This window comes from Myotis nattereri (genome assembly GCF_964212035.1).
Source record: "Myotis nattereri genome assembly, chromosome: 12".
NCBI lineage: Eukaryota > Metazoa > Chordata > Mammalia > Chiroptera > Vespertilionidae > Myotis > Myotis nattereri.
In genome coordinates this window covers 61,198,954-61,219,038 of record NC_138087.1, presented here as the reverse complement: position 1 = coordinate 61,219,038, position 20,085 = coordinate 61,198,954, and the positions used below count along the sequence as shown (strand labels likewise).

At 36.8% G+C, this 20,085-nt stretch overlaps 1 protein-coding gene across 1 annotated transcript in view; it reads right to left on the bottom strand.

Moving 5' to 3' along the window:
• FSD1L (fibronectin type III and SPRY domain containing 1 like) overlaps positions 1 to 20,085 on the bottom strand; it is a 48,337-nt gene that overhangs the window by 17,068 nt on the left and 11,184 nt on the right. The window contains exons 2-6 of the mRNA XM_081102992.1: positions 18,225 to 18,320; positions 15,820 to 15,951; positions 14,047 to 14,148; positions 5,073 to 5,095; positions 635 to 756 (exon numbers count right to left, since the gene is read on the bottom strand). Of these exons, the coding sequence (XP_080959118.1) occupies positions 635 to 756; positions 5,073 to 5,095; positions 14,047 to 14,148; positions 15,820 to 15,951; positions 18,225 to 18,320 (475 nt within the window). The remainder of the gene's footprint in view (positions 1 to 634; positions 757 to 5,072; positions 5,096 to 14,046; positions 14,149 to 15,819; positions 15,952 to 18,224; positions 18,321 to 20,085) is intronic.

Genomic DNA, 20,085 nt, shown 5'->3' with positions numbered 1-20,085 from the left:
CCCTTAATGGGATTCTTAAAAATGAAATTTTAACTACCAGTAAAATAATTCTCTAAAAATAAAGTCTTGCAAATTTAATTATTCCTAGAATGAAAAAACTTATACTATATTTCTTTAATATTTACATTCCAATATTTATACAGAAACATCTTGCAGAAAATATATTTTTATATATAAACTAGAGGCCCTGTGCATGAGATTTGTGCACTGGGGGTGGGGGCATCCCTCAGCCCAGCCTGCACCCTCTTGCAGTCCAGGACCCTTTGGGGGATTTCCGCCTGCCAGCTTAGACCCAATCCCCCAAGGGATTGGGCCTAAGCCGGCAGTCAGACATCCCTTTCGCAGTCTGGGGCTCTTGCAGTCCAGTACGCCTCGCTCCTTACTGCCTGCCTGCAGCAGAGGTGGGAGAGGCTCCTGCCACCACCGCTGCACTTGCCAGCTGTGAGCCGACCTCTGGTTGAGCGGTGCTCCTCCTGTGGGAGCACACTGACCATTAGGGGGCAGTTCCTGCATTGAGCATCTGCCCTCTGGTGGTCAGTGCACACCATAGCGAATGGTTGTTCCACCGTTCGGTTGATTTGCATATTAGGCTTTTATTATATAGAATTTACATGTAATATGTACGCTTACTCACCTGGCAAAAACTTCAAAGTCTGCAACATCTGTCTTTCCTGAGAAAAATCCACCATTAAATGAGTCATGTTGTCACTGACCTTTGGTTTCAAAGAAAGGCGAAAGGCTGAAGCCATTGTTACTCTGCAGCAAATACAAACATACTTTTAAAAATAAGAGAATGGGAAGTATCATATATTTAATTTATAAAATGAATAGAAATGATTTCACTCTAGTGATTTCAGAAATTTTAACAAAGATAACCCAACTAAATAGAAATTTGCTTAGTCTTTGAAAATTAACTAAATAAAAAAAACTGTAAAGTGTTTTTAAATTTAAAGACACTTTCCACCAGCCAGTTTTATAAAACTGCATTCAAATACAAGTATCACAAGAGACAAATATTCAGTATAAATCATCTTTAACAGACCCAACAGCCATCTAAATCTCTGTACACTCAAGCTTACCGACTTCCTGATGCCAGCCTCACTCCTTTTCATATGCCAAATGATGATCTGTACATATACCCTGATTCAAACATTCTCCCTAGTAGTAACAGCTATTCCATGTGTCCTCAAATAAGAGTAGAGGTACATTGACCAAATACTGGATAGCTTGGTAGTGGCTAAGGACAGGCCATAGATGAGAAAGGAGAGAAGTGAAATCACTAGTAGGTGTCACTCTGATTGTCAACATCAGCTACATGGAAGGATACAGGAGAAACACCACTGTGAAACCATACACAGAAATAGCAGGAGTTCAAGAAATATTAGATGAATGTGGTATAAAAAAAACAAAAACAAAAAAAGAAAGAAGCCATACCAGACCTCATTTAATCCACAGTATGGGAAACCTGTTCTGTCAATTAAAACTGGGAAGAAAAGAAATTATCATGTTCTGGCCCGGCCGGCGTAGCTCAGTGTTTGAGCGTCGACCTATGAACCAGGAGTTCACAATTCTATTCCCAGTCCCATGCTCAGGTTGTGGGCTTGATCCCCAGTGTGGGGTGTGCAGGAGGCAGCCGATCAATGATTTTCTCTCATCATGGATGTTTCTATCTCTCTCCCCCTCTCCCGTCCTCTCTGAAATCAATAAAAATATATTTTTAAAATATATATTAAAAACTATATTTAAAAAAATTATATTCTATTAATTTGTCATTTTGTTTCAAATTTCAGTTTTTCATATTACAATAAATTTCCACAAGTATCACATAGTATCTTTTGTCAAAGAATAATACAAAAGTTAATATTCATGAGTGTTGTCCTCCTAGTACACAATTTGGGAGAGGAATAGAGCTGGAGGAACAAAGAGAATAGCATGCCTAGTCATTCAGATCTGCCAAATCTACTCTACAAATCAATGATTTAAAAGATACCAAACTTGTTGCTGTAGTCAGTCATTTTAGGATGAAAAATGTCTAACTGTTGCTGTATCCAGTTATTTTTAAAACTAGGAAAGTAATCACTTTATTTAGAAACAAAGTTAACTGATCTATTTATCAAGAAAAAAGTGTTATGCTTAAATACAATTTATGGAGAAGGGAATTCACACTTACTGAACTCCAGTCATAACACTGAGTTTCTCACATACTACTTTAAGCGGCTGGTTCTCAATAATAAAATTTCAGATGACATCAATAAGGAGTTAAGAACAAAGGCTAAGTCTTACATACTTTGTTCTTTACAGCCCTAAGTATCTTTTGATTTGAAGATTCTGAGAGAGCTATATTCAGATAGGTACTTAGTAAATGCCCACAGAATCAATGAATGGGTTTGAACCTACTTAGTTGCTTCTAAACCTTATTATTAAAATGCATCTTTTGAACTTTTGAGAAAAAAATATCTGAAAGTATTTTAGGAAATTTAATTCTGAAACTTTACCTGCAAAACTTGATTTAATCACTAAGGCCTCAAAGAAAAAGAATGTTCTCCCAAAAACCAATAGAAAGGTCTATCAAAGCCTAAAAAACAAGAATAATTACCTTCATTTTCTAGTCAATGAAAATTTCAGTCTCCATAAATCAAGTTAGATGTACAACAATGCTATAATCTTTCAAAAGACTGAACATTTTATTTTTAAACTGAATACATTTAAACAATTGTGCCTCAAAGCCCCAACTAATAATGTGAAATCCATAGATAATTATATTATAGGATCTATGTCATTACAAATGTTTTTATTCACCCTGACTTTCTTGATTTATTTCTAATAGTAAAGCTGAATACAAGGCTCACACTTCTCCATTTTATTTTTGCAAAAATAAAATAACTGCAAAACATACAGATGGACACTTTTAATTTCCTCAAACTACCTACCTAATTAACAACTCTTCCTTTCATGACCCCTCCCCTACTGGGAGACCCAGTAACTCCCGCAATATACCTCAAAAAATCATCTTCCAACATTACTAAGCACCCAGACATGTATACCAGTGCTCTGTAAAGAGATCTGCTATTTATCATCTTCTCATTTCTGTCTTTAGTGTTTCCTGTCACTCCATTATTTTACAACTTCTGTCATACCAAATGATAAATACTGAGTTCTCACAGATACTTTCATTTTCATATATTTGATTCCTTGCTCAGATTATGTTACACACTCTTCCTTAAAATACCACTTTCAACCTCATATAAGGGGATAATCCTTTCTTCACTTAGTAAAAATATTTTATTATGACCCTCTGTTTTCATATTATGAACAGCAATAATGGAATTCTAGAAGCTTGCTTCCTTGAAGCACCTAAAAACTGTATCAGAGAAAATGGACATTATGAAACTAAAAATCAAGCTTAAAAAATTAAACCCAAATCCAGAAGCGTTCCTTAGGTAAGAAGTAAACATTTTGTGGGCAGCCTAAAAAAACATTATAGGCTGTGAAAAGCAAAACCAAACAAACAAATAAATGGAGTTTGCTCTGGCCAAAATAAGAAACTCTGACTTCTGAGATCCCTTGGATACTGATGAAATCAAGCCAACAATTTGGCTTAGAAGTAGAGGAAAAGAGGTCAAGTTTCACTGAAGAATATATTCAGCCGTGAACACTGATCATAACATTAAATCCTGACAAACAAATCTGGATGGTGAGGGGTAAGGACAGAATTCCCCGAAGCACAAAACCATAGAGATTCCTAGGAGAAGAACAGGGAGGATATTGCAAGGTCTCTCACAAAGTCTTTGGACAGCCCAAAGCCTGATTAGGCAGTGACTTCTAACCCAGATAATCAGGGACCAGAGCACGATTTAGTGGAATAGGTGGCTAAATAGAAGAATAATCTAGCCAGGGTGGGAAGAAGGATCGCTCACAGTGAATTCCAACAAACACAACCCAAAACTATCTTATCCAAAACACTATCTAGCATCCAATCCTCAAACACCAATATTTTCACCTTCAAACTCTCCTAATCTCCTTTCTACATTTAGGATTTATAACAATGATCCATGTTTTTAACCAATCCCGGATACAAAATTTACAAAAAATATAAAAATTAATATTTGTGCTAAAAATGCTACGACTGTCATGTGAATCTTGCCTTAGTCAAATAAACAGCCATGAGAGAAACCCAGAATTAAAGTCTTCAGCCAAGACTAACAACAGAGACACTGGTTTTCACACAACCTACAATGAATAGTTTTTAAATTATCTGATGAAGAATAATTTCACCTAGGATTCAGAGTGGGGATGTGAAGAGCTGTGCCTTTCAGAGAATCTCATAATCCTCCAATGAAGAAACCTAAGTGATCACCTCACTGGAGTCAATGGTCAGTGACTAGCCAGGCAGATCAGAGCCATCCCTCTTGTGGTAACCCAATCCAAAATGCCAGCAGCTCCTTTAGCCTTTTAGTGTATTCATTATAGCAAGTACTCAGCTTCCTTTCTTAATCCTGACTCTGCCAATGAGAGAGACCTTATAAACTAGAGTCTTTCATTATTTTCTTTAATATTCTCTTCCCATAAACTGGTAGTAGTGGCATTAGAAAGAGAAAGAGATGGCACCAGGAACAGGATGAAACGAGAGTACAAAGGTGTTAACCAGGAGAGCAGTGAGAGAGCTTTAGCTCCTGAAGATGATCTAAAATGCTGTGACTTCTCAGAAAATAAGACACACATATAAAATTTAAGAACAACAAAAAATGCATTCCAGGAATATTTTTTTAATTATTCAAATTGGTTCCCCACCATTAGCATAGTCAATTAAGAATTGTAGTAAAACTAGTACTAAAACTAACTATATTATACCAGAAATGAAATTCTTTTAGAAGTACATAATTGTCCACAACTATGTTTTTAAAAAATCTTGCTAACATATTGCTTATTACTGAAAATATGCAGAAGACATTTTTTTTTATTTGACATTTAGGTATTTTTGTTTTAACTAAGAGTCTAGTAAGAAACTGTTCTTGAATTTCATTTCTGATTTCAATATCAACACAAATAAAAATGTAGGTTTTATTCCATACCTATCCTTGATCTGTCTGGCAGCCTTGGAGCAGATCAGGGAGGAGAGAAAGAAGGCAGTTAGTGCTTTTCATGCAAGTTTCAATGGCAGTGACATGCAAGAAAAGTTAGGATATAAACCCTGGAACAGATTAGTTCATATTCACCAAAACATAAATTATAGGAAATTTGTACAGTTTGCATCAGCTTGCATAATGTGATGTTAGAATTACAGTAGAAAATCTAGACCCCATATACAACACCTTAAACGGAGGGAAAACAAACACTTCCAACTAAAACCAGATGACTACAAACGTTTTTTCTTACCTTAAGATTACCATAACACACCTCCACTTTCATTCAGTCAGTCACTCTTCCACTAGAACCACCTCTCTCCTTCCTGGGCACCCATTTCTATACATTCTGATGGTTTTCTTACATATTTCAAATCTGCTCTCCAATTTTTCTTCAGAGATCTCTTTCAAACCACTTCATAATCATTGTTCCAAGTTTTCTCTATATGCCTTCACTGGGCAAAGACTGTATTCTGAGAGCTTGCCTGCTAACATATAAAACTAGGCTGCAGTTCTACATTCCTTTACCCCCCACCCCCAAAGAGTTAAGTTCTAATGGCAAAAATTCAGAGGAAAAATACTTGGAGCAATGGGGTCTTTCCCTCAGATGAATTCATAGAAGCTGCCAACTTAAACTGAAACCTATTCTACATTAAGATCTCTTTTCTTCTCTCTTCTTTCTTCTCTCTTCTCTCTTCTCTCTTCTCTCTTCTCTCTTCTCTCTTCTCTCTTCTCTCTTCTCTCTTCTCTCTTCTCTCTTCTCTCTTCTTCTCTCTTCTCTCTCTCTCTCTCTCTCTCTCTCTCTCTCTCTCTCTCTCTCTCTCTCTCTCTCTCCCTTTCTCCCTCCTTCCCTTCCTTCCTTCCTTCCTTATTTGTTTTTTTAGAATGTTAGCATAAGTTTAGGAAGGGGACACAGCTATTATTTGGTGACAGTCCCAGAAAAATACAAGTAAAAACTGTTATCCCCTCTACATTCACATGCAATATATCCAACGAACTTTTTTTTCCATACTGACCAGAGTGTTTAATGATATATCCATTGAAGATCATATTTTACTTGACACTCCATCCCCAGTCTCTAGCATAAAACTTAGCACACAGTAATACTTAATAATTATTAAATGTAAATGAACATTAAATATGTGTAACAAAGCTTCTGTTGCCCCTCATCTTCAGTTTTAACATTGTTCATACTAACAGTCATTTTTAAACCCATCCTAGAATATTCTGGTATGAAACCTTTCTACACAAAAGAACAAAACTGCAATTTAGATCAGCATATGATGCAGTTCCAGGACTATCATAATCAATCCTGTGATCTTGTATACTAATCATTCTATTTCTTTATTAAGGGATTTGGGTCCTTACTGTTTCTAAAGACCCTTTTTAAGCTCCACATTCTGCACCAGACATCCCAATGCTGTGACATCTATAATATGTTGCTTAAATCATGACACTATTTTGTTACTAAAATAAAAAATGTTATGGTGGTCAAAACATTGGGGGTTTTGTGTGTGTGTTTTTTTAAGTGTCGTCATTACAGCTAGCGTTACAAACCAAAGCTTTTAATATAAATGTCAATGGGAAGAGGAGACTCTTCTCTGTAGTTGATGTTTCTTCACGTACAGAGAAGCTCCACTGGAATTATCCCTTAGCCTCTCTGCTCCCTCATTTCTCCTGGGAAGGTGCAATGACCCAATCTGACTGACTGGCTTTGAAAGGAGACACCAGATATAAGTAGCTCAGCACCTTTCCCTTTTTCTGGCAGCTTGCTTGCCCAAAGAGAACATATATATATTTTGTTCTTTCCCTTGATGCAGTAAGTTTCACTGAAACAGGCTACCCCCACAGACACGTGAGGTAGCCCCCATACTGACCATACCTACGTGGGTAAACCTATTTCTACAATTAGGAAAGTTTGCCCATTGATATAAGCCAAATTCTCCAATACCATTTTAACAATATTTGGCCTCTTATCAGCTTTATTGTTTTATCTTATTTCCCAAATGGTTTAGAACTTGGTTAAAGGAATATTACTAACCAGTCACTCTCAAATAACCCAACAATATAAAGACCATCACAGTTTTTTAAACTGACGCTAATTATTCAATTTTGTTTCTAGTGTTACTTAATTACGAAGGTGCCATTTTTAGTGTGTGCAAGTGTACACATGTACACATGCATATAAAGCTTTCGTTTTATTTAATGTACTTGGCTGTTAGTGACAAACCAGAAATGAACAGATAAAAAGCCAGGTAACTTAGGAAAAACTGTTGGTTAAAAACTATTGATTTATACCCATTTGGTAAAGCTGGAGACTCAGTGCTTCTTCTTTTATTTAGGTTCAAATTTTATAGCACATTCACTGTGTAAATGCAAGAAGGTTGAAAAGTTATTCTGTACAATGACTGAGGGTGGCAGCCCAACCTCCCGATCCGCACTGCTCTGTGCATGACAGAGGGCGGTGCCCCAACTCCCCAATCGGCCCTGCTCTGAGCCCGACCAGGGGCTGCACCTAGGGATTGGGCCTGCCCTCTGCCACCCGGGAGCAGGCCTAAGCCAGCAGGTCGTTATCTCCCGAGGGGTCCCAGACTGCAAGAGGGCACAGGCCGGGCTGAGGGACCCCCCTCTCCCCCGCAAGTGCACAAATTTTTGTGCACCTGGCCTCTAGTGCTTTTATATAGATAGATAGATGTTAGAAGCAAAGTATACTAAAATAATTCTATTTATGGAGCAGCTAAATTGAATAGTATATTCTAAACACAGTTAAAAGAAGTTTTAGGCCTTGCTTATTGTACTCAATGAATCATTTTCCCAAACAGAAAAAAATTTGAGATTTCAAAATTTCTTCCCAATCAGCAGAGATTGTTTTAACTCATCAGCAAAAAATAAGAAGCAATGACCAAAGTTTAAGAGATCTGAGTTTCAGCCCATCATATTAACTAGCAAGTTAGTTAACTCTATTAGGACTCATTTATCTCATACATAAAATGATGAGCACTAAGATATCTTCCAACCCTGAAAGTCCATCCTAAGCCATCTTATATGTAGATAACTTTTAAAAATTATCCAAAATAAATTAAGCATTCTAACAATAGAATTTTCTGAAATATGGGCTGAAATGGAAAAGAGGCGGCAAAGAGTTAGTTAAAATCAGAGAGCACTAAAAAAAAAATCAGAGAGCACTGATAATCAGGAACCAAAATAAGAATATATCTATTTCTGAATTATAATTGCTGAGAGAAAAATACATTAATCCTGTCAAAAGGATGAATCTAGCTAAAGCCAGATGTCAAAACTGGTATTTGTCTGAGAGGATTTATCCTTATTTTGATTTGCGGTAAATCCCAATAGAATTCCTAGTAAAATCTGAATGCCACACAACACTGAGAAACGTTTCCAGTCTTATCTACATGTTACCATTGTTTTATACTTCAAAATTTCCTACTAGATTTGGGACAGATAATTTTGTAATGTTTCCTTGAGACAATCTGAAAATGTATAAGGGGCAAATATTTAATACCTTTTCAATACTTTTTTATAATATACTAGAGGCCTGGTGCACAAAAATTTGTGCACTTGGGGGGGAGGGGGGTCCCTCAGCCTGGCCTGTGCCCTCTCGAAGTCTGGGACCCCTCAGGAGATAACGACCTGCTGGCTTAGGCCTGCTCCCGGGTGGCAGAGGGCAGGCCCAATCCCTAGGTGCAGCCCCTGGTCGGGCTCAGAGCAGGGCTGATTGGGGAGTTGGGGCGCCGCCCCCTGTCATGCACAGAGCAGGGCGGATTGGGAGGTTGCGATGCCACCCTCAGTCACACTCAGGGTAGGGCCGATTGGGGGGTTGGGGCACTGCCCCCTGTCACACTCAAGGCAGGGTCGATGGGGAGGTTGTGGCACCACCCCCTGTCACACACAGAGTAGGGCCGATAGGGGAGTTGGGGCACCGCCCCGTCACACACAGAGCAGGGCAGATCAGGGGGTTGGGGCGCCGCACCCTGTCACACTCAGGGCAGGGCCAATGGGGAGGTTATGGCTCTACCCCGTCACTCACAGAGCAGGGCCCGTGGGGGGCGGTTGGGGCGCTGCCCTCTATCACCCACAGAGCAGGGCCGATCAGGGGGTTGGAGCGCCGCCACTCTCACACTCAGGCCAGGGCCGATGGGGAGGTTTTGGCTCTACCCTGTCACACACAGAGCAGGGCCCGTGGGGGGGTGGGGGGGTTGGGGCGCCGCACCCTGTCACACACAGAGCAGGGCCGATCAGGGGGTTGGGGCACCGCACCCTGTCACACACAGAGCCGCAGGGCGATCAGGGGGTTGGGGAGCTCCCCCCTATCAGGAACAGAGCAGGGCTGATCAGGGGGTTGGGGCACCTTCCCCTGTCACGAATACAGCAGGGCGGATAGGGAGGTTGTGGTCCCGCCCCCTGTCACACACAAAGCCGCAGGGTGATCAGGGGGTTTGGGCGCTGCCCCCTGTCACGCTGATCCCGGTGCCGGGAGGCCTCGCGGCTCCACTGATCCCGGTGCTGGGAGGCATATTACCCTTTTACTATATAGAATAGAGGCCTGGTGCACGGGTAGGGGCCGGCTGGTTTGCCCTGAAGGGTGTCCTCGATCAGGGTGGGGGTCCCCACTGGGGTGCCTGGCCAGCCTGGGTGAGGGGATGATGGCTGTTTGCAGCTGGTCACACACCCTTCAGGGTGGGGGTCCCTACTGGGGTGCCTGGCCAGTCTGGGTGAGGAGCTGAGGGCTGTTTTCAGGCTGGCGGGTGACTGAAGCTCCCAACTGCTCCTTTTTTTCTTTTTCTTTTTTTTATTCTGGGCCAGCTTTAGCTCTGAGGCTTGGCTCCAGCTCTTAGGCCTCGCTGCTGAAAGCAGGTATCTGGTTTGTTTGGGTTCTATAATCGAAACACTGTTTCAATTCCAGCTCTGAGATCTGGGCTGGCTGAAAGCAGGTTTCTGGGGTTGTGTTTAGCTTCTATATTTGTAACAATGTTTCAAACTGCAAGCTCAGAGGCCGGCAGCGGCAGGCAGGGAACGTTGGAGTCCTCCATCATTGAAGCAAGCAAGCCTCATGTTTGCTTCAAGCTGCCTGGCTGCCGGCCGCCATCTTGGCTGGCAGTTAATTTGCATATCGCCCTGATTAGCCAATGGGAAGGGTAGCGGAGGTACAGCTAATTACCATGTTTCTCTTTTATTAGATAGGATAATTGAGACGTCTACCCTCACCCCCCAAATACCATATTAAGAAAATAATTTGGGAAATGAAGGAGACTCAGTTACAGAGAGTGAAAAGAGGTAGTTTCAAAATGCTATTTTTCCTTAGGCAAAAATACCAACTTTCAAAGAAAATAACACTGCATACCAGTTGCTTCCATACATTAGAAGCTTTAAGAGTCTCATGCTCTACCGACTGAGCTAGCCGGGCACCCTAGAAGCTTTATAATTTCAATATAAATGTTTATAAAAAGAACTATTTTTAAAAAACACATTCACAAAGTCATAGTAAATAACTTGAAATAAACTTTGAATATAGTACTGCTCACATCTGTTCTATGACTAAGGACATTTATATAATAGACTACATTTTTATAGAACATAAACACTCAAGTAGAGGGGAAAAATTGTAGCTTGCGCTATTCTTAACAAATATTTAGGTTGGCCCACAGAAGCAGCTTCTGCTCCCTTGGAAATACTGGGGAGCTTCCATCCCTCTCCTTATTTGCTCCTCCCAGTGGTCAGAGCCTGACACTCACTGAACAATATTCCAATGATTGTGCATCAGAAGTGGGAATTACACAAAACCCATTCTCCTTTTTCATCTGTGAGCAAATGTAGAAGATATTATTTCCTTTTTGCCTAAATCTGTACATTTCATTTCATTGTAGGCACCTGGACAGGTAACCATTCCATCCTTTCTAGTCTAAGAAGTGGGTTATGTGTGGCAAGATTGTGATAAAATGGCTGGTTAGTTATATTGACTTGGAAATTGTCCCACAGACTCAGCTCTTCATAAGTATAATTCAAATTACAGATTCAGGGGGTAGGGAAAGATAGGGATATTAATTTTGGCAAAGGGTCCAAGCAGTGTCATGCAGGCCAGCTATTAGCAGAGAACCCAGGTTTGGTGGGTTTTGGCTACTTATCATCCAGAAATAAAGTTAATGATCAGATCTCATTTACTGGTGATCTTTCTGCATATATTTATTGTCAACTAAACTTCTAACAGTCTAAATCAGCCGTGGGCAAACTACGGCCCGCGGGGCCGGATCCGGTCTGTTTGAAATGAATAAAACTATTGAAATAAAAGACCGTACCCTTTTATGTAATGATGTTTACTTTGAATTTATATTAGTTCACACAAACACTCCATCCATGCTTTTGTTCTGGCCCTCCGGTCCAGTTTAAGAACCCACTGTGGCCCTCGAGTCAAAAAGTTTGCCCACCCCTGGTCTAAATAAATGTGAATGTTCTAAAATCTTTTTCCACTTGTGCTATTTTTACTGGTAAATAGCATAGCTTCATATTCAATTTTCATATTGAAGTACAACAATGTGATCATTTAAATATCAGTACTTAAAATTCTTTTTTTAAAGATAGCAAAGTCTAGCCGAAACCGGTTTGGCTCAGTGGATAGAGCGTCGGCCTGCGGACTGAAAGGTCCCAGGTTCGATTCCGGTCAAGGGCATGTACCTGGGTTGCGGGCCCATCCCCAGTAGGAGATGTGCAGGAGGCAGCTGATCGATGTTTCTCTCTCATCGATGTTTCTAACTCTATCTCTCTCCCTTCCTCTCTGTAAAAAATCAATAAAATATATTAAAAAAATAAAAATAAAGATAGCAAAGTCTAAAAAAGATTAATGGTTTGGATTTTAGCCTATGATTTCTTTTGTCCCCAGGAACTATTCATATTAATTGGTTTTAATCAGTTTAATATGGGACATTTGTAAACAGTATACCTTAGAAGAACTTCTTTTTCCAAATATCTGGCAATATACTGCTAGTCCAATAGTTAATCTTCAAAGTCATCTTTTCCTTTTCCTTCAGCAATTAGGTGTTTGGGGCAAGCCTATTAACCATGCAGCTGGCCAGGAAAGTGAACTTAGGTTCTGACTTGGAATCAAACCCTTATCTGGATCCTCTTTGGATATACTCAGAAAATAATTGCAAGCAACTCTCAGTTAAACATTTTTTTAAAATAAGAAACTTAGATTTCTGGCTAGGAAACACTGACAATTTATTTCACCACATCTCTAAATGGTTTAAGCTATTAAGCAATACTGCAAAATGCAGGAAGACAAAACCAAAACTATAAGATAAGCCAACTGGCACATTAAGAATATATTTAAACCACAATGTGATTTATTTTATCAAAACCTTTCTAATTTACAAATAGCTGGGAACAAGTTTTAATTAACAAAGCTAGAAAGAAGAAAAAGGAGAGAGAAAGGGAGAATGATAGCCTTTGAGAGGAAGGCAGAGAAGGACTCAAATGTGAATGAAAAGAGAAACTTGGAAAAAACACACTTTTATCAGAGTTTTTCCAAGCATCAATCCCTATTTAAATGCAACTGAATGCAAGTTATCTTTGAGTACTTGTGCACACATTTTATAGTTTTCCCGTCTTGTTCCTCATTCTCAGGCTCTCAGCTATTAATTCCTGCTGCTATGACTGTGCCTTGTCATTAACAGCTGCTCCAGCCACTATAAGGGAACTCTTGAAAGCTAGGAAACAGAAAGAAAAAAACTAAAAATTTTAGTACCAGGTACATATTAATAGCCAACAGATTCTGAGGCTATTGAATAGAGGATATGACTCTTGCCCATGAACTCTGTAACACTGATCTTGAGGACTCAGACATCTTTTGCTTTCTGCATGTATTTGGCAATGTTCTAGATATTTGAGGTTATCATATATATATGTACTCTCTAAATAGGTGACATATCTATATTTTTAAGTACCTTAAAGTATGATACATTTCCCTCATAATTGCTTTATATAGTAAGTACTACCAAATGCAAAGATGAATTTCCTCACAACCCACCTCCAAATTCAATAATTAATTAGCTCACTAATTTATAGAAAAATAATTTTTGTTTTGATTAATTTTGTTAAAAGAAATTAGTTGTTAGAGTTCATTTTCAAAATGTAGTAATATAAGCCAACAAATGTTACCTTCTCAAGAAAGATTTTTCTACTTTCAAGTTCACAGAAAAATCATAAAAATGAAAACATTAGAAAAAAAAATGAAAACATTAGGTGGACACAAATTGATTATAAAGCCACCTTTCTAACACTAATGCAGTTTGTCCATGAAGACCAAGAAAAATAACATCAAATTAAAATATTTTAGCTTGATAAGATTACTAGTCTATATTTTGCTAATTATATAGCAAAATACCATTAGCTATACCATTTCACACCATTTTTAATATATTCTACACCCTTATTGTATATAAAATATAACAGATTTGATTAATTGGTAATCATTGGAAAACTCCTCTATGTAAAAATAAAAACTAGAAACTAGAATTCAAAATCTCTTAAACACCAGGACCTAGGTTAAAACATTAACAGTCTTTTTGTTCTACTGTTCATATTTTCATACAAACATTCTCCTAAATAAGGAACCTACATTTTCATATTTTAATAAAACATTCCATTTCTTAAGATAAAAGGTGGAACATTAATAAGAACTTTAGTATCAAGATCTCACTAAGTTGCAGTGCTCATCTGCATCAAGTGATGATGTTTCCCAATCAGCTCAGAGAAAGTAAGTCAAAACTAGACTTTATATTCCTTTTAGACTTTATGTTTTTTAGACTAAGTCAAAGTTAAAAGGGAAAATACGATTTTTTTAAAATCAAAACTTTCCTTTGTAAGTGGCTTAGTTTAGATTTTTTGGTTGATTTTTTTTTTTTTGTACCTTTGAAAATTCTTCAGCCTCCTTTATATCTAATGACCGTGTTGCAAATTCTAGCAGTTCTTCAGAGTTCTCCAGGGCATTATTACATTGACTAAGCTGACTCTAGAAAAAAAATTAATCATTAAAATAAAACTTTTGATTGCCATCAGAATCTTAAATATGTAGTATTGTTATAATGAACTTACAATTTTAATAGCAATAACTGAACAAAATATTGTAGAGAGTAAATGAAGCAAGATAATCACTAGTCATATTTTTAACAAATTTTCATGATCTTAATACATTGTATCTAGTATCATGAGCAAAAATAGACAAATGAGACTGTACCAAACTTAAAAACTTCTCCACATTAAGGGAAACAATCAATAGAGTGAAAGGCAACCCGTGGAATGAGAGAAAATAAATGTGTCATATGCCTGACAAGAGGTAAATATCCAGAATATATAAAGAACTCCTACAATTCAACAAAAACCCCACAAATAACCAGATTTAAAAATGTGCAAAAGATCTGAATAGATATTTCTTGAAAAAATATATATAAATGGAAAAGATGCTCAACATCACTAATCACTAGAAAAATGCAAATCAAAACTACAATGAGATATCACCTCACATCCATTAGGATGGCCACTACCAAAAAAATAGAAAGTACATGTACTGGGTAAAGGTGGTCAAAAGATACAAACTTCAAGTTATAAAATAAGTTCAGGAGATGTAATGTACAGCATGGTGACTACAGTTAATAATAGTGTGTTATATATTTGAAAATTGCTAAAAAGAGTAGCTCTTAAAAGTTCTTAGCATAAGAAAAAAATTTGTAACTATATGTGGTGATGGATATCAACTTAGATTTATTGTGGTGATTAAGTAATACATAAATATCAAATCATTATGTTGTACATTTTAAAATAACATTATATGTCAATTATATCTCAAAATAACAATATAAGTAGGAAGTAGAAAGTGTTGGCAAGGATGTGGAGAAATTAAAACCCTTGTGCACTGTTAGTGGGAATGTAATATTATAGCAGCATGAAAAACAGTACGGAAGTTCCTAAAAAACTAAAAATAGAATTACCCTATGAACCAGCAATCCCACTTCTGGGTATATATCTAAAAGAACTGAAAACAAAATCTCTAAGAGATATTTGCACACCCATGTTCACTACAGCATTATTCACAATAAGCAATACGTAGAAGGAACCCCAAATATCCATAGACAGATGAATGAATAAAGAAAAGTGTGATATACATACATTGAAATATTATTCAGTCATAAAAAAGGAAATCCTAGCACATGCTAAAGATGGACAAATCTTGAGGACATTATACTGAGTGAAGTAAGCTGGTCACAAAAGGGACAAATGCTTTACGGTTCCACTTATAGGAGGTATCTAGAGTACTCAAGATAATGAAAACAGAAAATACAATAGTGGTTGCCAGGCAGTGGAAGGAGGGGCAAATGGGAAATTGTTCCAAGGGTATAGAGTTTCGGTTTGCAACATGAAAAAGTTCTAGAGGTCTGTTACACAACTATGTAAATATAGTTAACACTACTTAACTGTACATTTTAAAATGGTTAAGAGGATAAATCACAACATTGGTTTTTATTATAAATTTTTAAAAATTAGATATTAATGACCAAAAAAAGGTAAGAATCATTCTTCTACAAGATAAAAGCACAGTTATACACAGGAATTCACTAATTTTTGCTTTCAATAAATGAAGCATTAGATTAAAATTATTCATATTTAAATAGTTTTATGATCTCACCTGTAACTCTTGTGATTTACGAGCTTGTTCCTGCTTGATACTATTAATCATACTTTCTTTCACTTCATCCAATATAGAGTATAAACTATCAAATTCTTCATCTAGCTCTGAAAGTATGTTAGAAGAATTTTCCTATTTAATAAGCAAAACAAAATTATTTTACTGAAGAGCTGTCAGACATTAAAAACTAAGATATATTTATCAAAAGAGACAAGAGATGCATATTATAAGATCATATGTGTTTTTGTGTTTTTAAAGCATTGTGTCAAATATTAGAATTCTGTTATTTTTATGAGAGTTTCAGCCTAACATCATAAAAATAACAGAATTCTAGTATTTGACACAACGCTTTAAAAACACAAAAAAATCGAAGAAGCTGGCTGTTAATGCTAATAGTATGTATTTCAGCAGTACTATGAGTTAAGCAGCCTTTTATGAATAGCCCATACTCTCTTCACCTTTTATAATGCTGTTTCCATAGGACAATGTGAAAGGTTGTTTTAAGGTGGACAACTTATCCAGACCTTCAGGCTCAAAGCCAGACCCTAAGTCAGTAGTTCTCAACCTTTACTGTGCATCATAATCATTAGTGAAGCATTTTAATAAAACATTTCAGAGATTTTTATTCTATAACTCTTGGACATACAGGGGTGGGGCTGATTTTGTGTAAATTTTTAAATCTTTCAGGCTGTCTAAAATACTGTATTTATAAAAGATATACAGAACTTAAAGACTAAGCAATTCCTTACTAGATTCTAAAAGATTTATCAACCATTGGATTTTAGTGCTAGAAGAACCTCAAAAATCATCTATGACTAGAATTTGTAGTCAAACTGCTAAATTTTATGAAATAAACGACACATAAGTGACTTGCCCAAAGCTATGCCACTAGTTGCTAGTGGCAGAATTAATAAAGCATTTCAAGTCCATTGACTTTTCACTACCTCATTAAGCAATATGCTATTATTTCAACAAGAAATAATTTAAAATATCTCTGAAATCCCTAGATAAGCCATATGTATACAGTACTTGCAAAAATTGAGACAGAAGACATTATCTTAAGGCATTTTTCAACTTAAATGAATCATTCAATTAAGAGAAGCAAATTGGCACTCAGAGAACTAATAAATACAATCTATTGTAATATTATAATCCAAACTTTTGCTTATGTTAATAAAAACCAGACATCATCACACCAGAGTCTTACCAAAAGTGGTGTTAACCATTTTACTAGTTTATTTACAACGATAAAAACAAACTGTGGAAGAAAAAATATGCAGTCTAGAAGGCAGAAGACTTAAATCCCACATCTATCACTCAATAATAATACAACCTTGGACAAGCCACGTAAATTCCTGGACCTCAGTTTACTCATCTAAAAGGAATTGGACTACTCTTCTCCCCTCAATAACCAACTGACGCATTCTTATAGTGTCTTGCTTACTTACTCCCTTGTGTGCACCCATCTTCAGTGACCAGTCTAGTTTAATTACCCCTCTATTTTTTTTCTGGATTCCAAGTTATAGTTCTATTAACCTGGCAATCAGAAAAATATTTTGGGTTAGTTCTATCTTTAGGTCTCTTTGTCCAGATGTTGAATGTAATGATTCTCTCACCCATAGATCAAGAGTTTTAGAACTTTCAGTTTTGCTTACTTTAAAAAAGTGGATTTGTGAATTCACCAAATTTTCCATTAAAATAGTTTAGGGAAGACTGCTAAAGTGGTGAAGTCAACTGACTTCAATTATAGTAAACTCAGTAAGTGAAATACAATGACTATAAGGCCTAACAGGCCAAGGACCAGACAATTACCTAGATTAAAACAAACAAAAACCATAAAAAAGGATTCACTGTTTACAAAAAAAAGTCCTTTAAATTCGTTAAGACACATTCATGGGAGGCATCACCAGCTTATTTGATTATTTACAGTACAGATTATCTCCCAAAATCTGGGACCATTTCCTTAAGTATTCCTCTCCCTCTTCATTGGGCACTTTACCTTTTACTTTTATGTTTTGCATTCATCTGGTTTTATGAGGAAACCTTTTTCTATCTACATTTTCCTTCCATTATTTACTGTAAAAGAATGTTTAGTTTCTCAGTACTTTTGAAAGATACAATTTGCTCTTAGTTAGAAATAGAAAAGACACAAATAAAATGGAAAATGAACACTACAATATTCCTAGAACTGTAATTCCAGAGTTTTCTTTTTCCCTTATTACTTGATCATTCCATGGAGAATGCAAGAATAGCAAAGAAAATATTTTTATCTGATGATTAAAAACCCTGCTCTCATCTCCACTAGTTTATAATCTAGAGTTGAGAGGGTGTTTTTATACTTCTGATTTGATCCAACAATCATTCATTATAACATATTGACACAAACTTTTAAAAGAAATTCATACCTGAACTCCTTTTAGTGTTTGATTTAGTGTATCAATAAAGTTCTGAATTTCATCATTTTTATTTGCCAGAGTTGAAATGATCCTTTGTAAAGCTTCCTAGAATAAAAAAAGAAATATCATGATGTTTTAATAAAAGAGAACTATAACCTTCATTAACAACAATTCTCTAAATAAACCCTTTATGTAAGAGTATATCTATATATATATATTCTTACATGTAAGAGTGTATCTATATATATACTCTTACATATATAAAAACCGAAGTGACTGTTCAACCGGTAGCTATGATGCACACAGACCACCAGGGGGCAGACCCTCAGCGCACAGGCATGGAAACTGATGAATCTCAGAGGGAAAGGGGGTGGAGGGAGGGCAGGAAGAGATTAACCAAAGATCTTATATGCATACTAGAAGCCCGGAGCTTCCGTACACGTGCACCAGTGGGGTCCCTCAGCCTGGCCTGCGTCCTCTCGCAATCTGGGAACCCTTGGGGGATGTCAGAGAGCAGGTTTCATCCCAATCCCCGCAGGCCAGGCTGAGGGACCGCACCGGTGAATGAATCCGTGAACCTGGCCTCTAGTTATGTAATAAATAGGTGCAATGTTAAGCTTCTTGTTCAAACTTTTCAAAAACCCAAAGTTAAAAAGATGGGATATGTACGTGTACTGTTCTAAAATATCTTATTCCTAATAAACAAGTTAATCACCATCATACCTTTCACAATGAAGATGATCACTATTAATTAATTGTTTTATTTTAGGTTATATGGCTGTGGCAAAGAAATAGAACCAAACATTAAACACTGCAAAAACAAATGGAAATTTCTAATACAGTATCAGGATACTAGGAATAAAAACAGACACTGAAATTTGACATTGTTTATTTATAAAAATATAAACATATTTTAGAAATATGAAAGGTAATACATGTGCAACTTAAGTTACAAAATTCATTGTAATATTTACAGATACTACAGAAGCATAATAAGGTAAGTAATTTTAGTAGCAAATAACTCAGACTTTTTGATAATGTTTCCTATTTAAAAAAACACTTGGTTATTTAATGTTCTCATACACTCTAGTTCAGTACTATCCAATAAAATGTTCTGCTATGATGGAAATGTCCTCTATATGTGATGTCCAATATGAAAGTCACTAGCCACATGAAACTAATGCGCTTTTGAAATGTAGATAGAGCAACTGAGAACCTAAATTTATTTTTTAACTTTAATTTCACTTTTTTTTTTATAGCATGTGGAACAAGTACTGACAGCACAGGTACAGCTGTTTAATAACTCTCCATGGGTAGTAACAGCAAAATCCAAACAAAGTATTCGTATTCTCAAAAATCAAATGCAAGTATTTATACTTTATAATTTTCCCACACACACAAGCCTTGTATCTGTAAACACCTACAAGTGTAAATATTTTAATAATTTTGTGTGATAAAGATTCTCCTCAAAATATAAGCAAATGTTGATAAAAGGCTATAAAATCGTCTGATAAAGGGATAATACTTTATGTAAATGCTCATAAAGCATTATGGTAATGAAAAATTAAAAAGAATTACTACAGTTCTCATTTAATTCTCTCACCAATCCCTGTAGATAAGTAAGCCTTATCATCATCCCCTGGGCTGCCTAGGGCTCTGTGCTGTATTTCACGTACCTATACTATTTCTTCCCATCCTCACCGCTGGTGATATTTTAATACATTAATAGCACAAATGAAAGAAGACCCATATCAAGAGTTAGCTGTTTATCCTGTTGGTTTAACTCCCAGAAACAGGTGTACCAAGATTTGAATACCAAGATGACCAGCAGAATGGAGCTGAACTTGGGGGAGGAGCGGGCACAACTGGA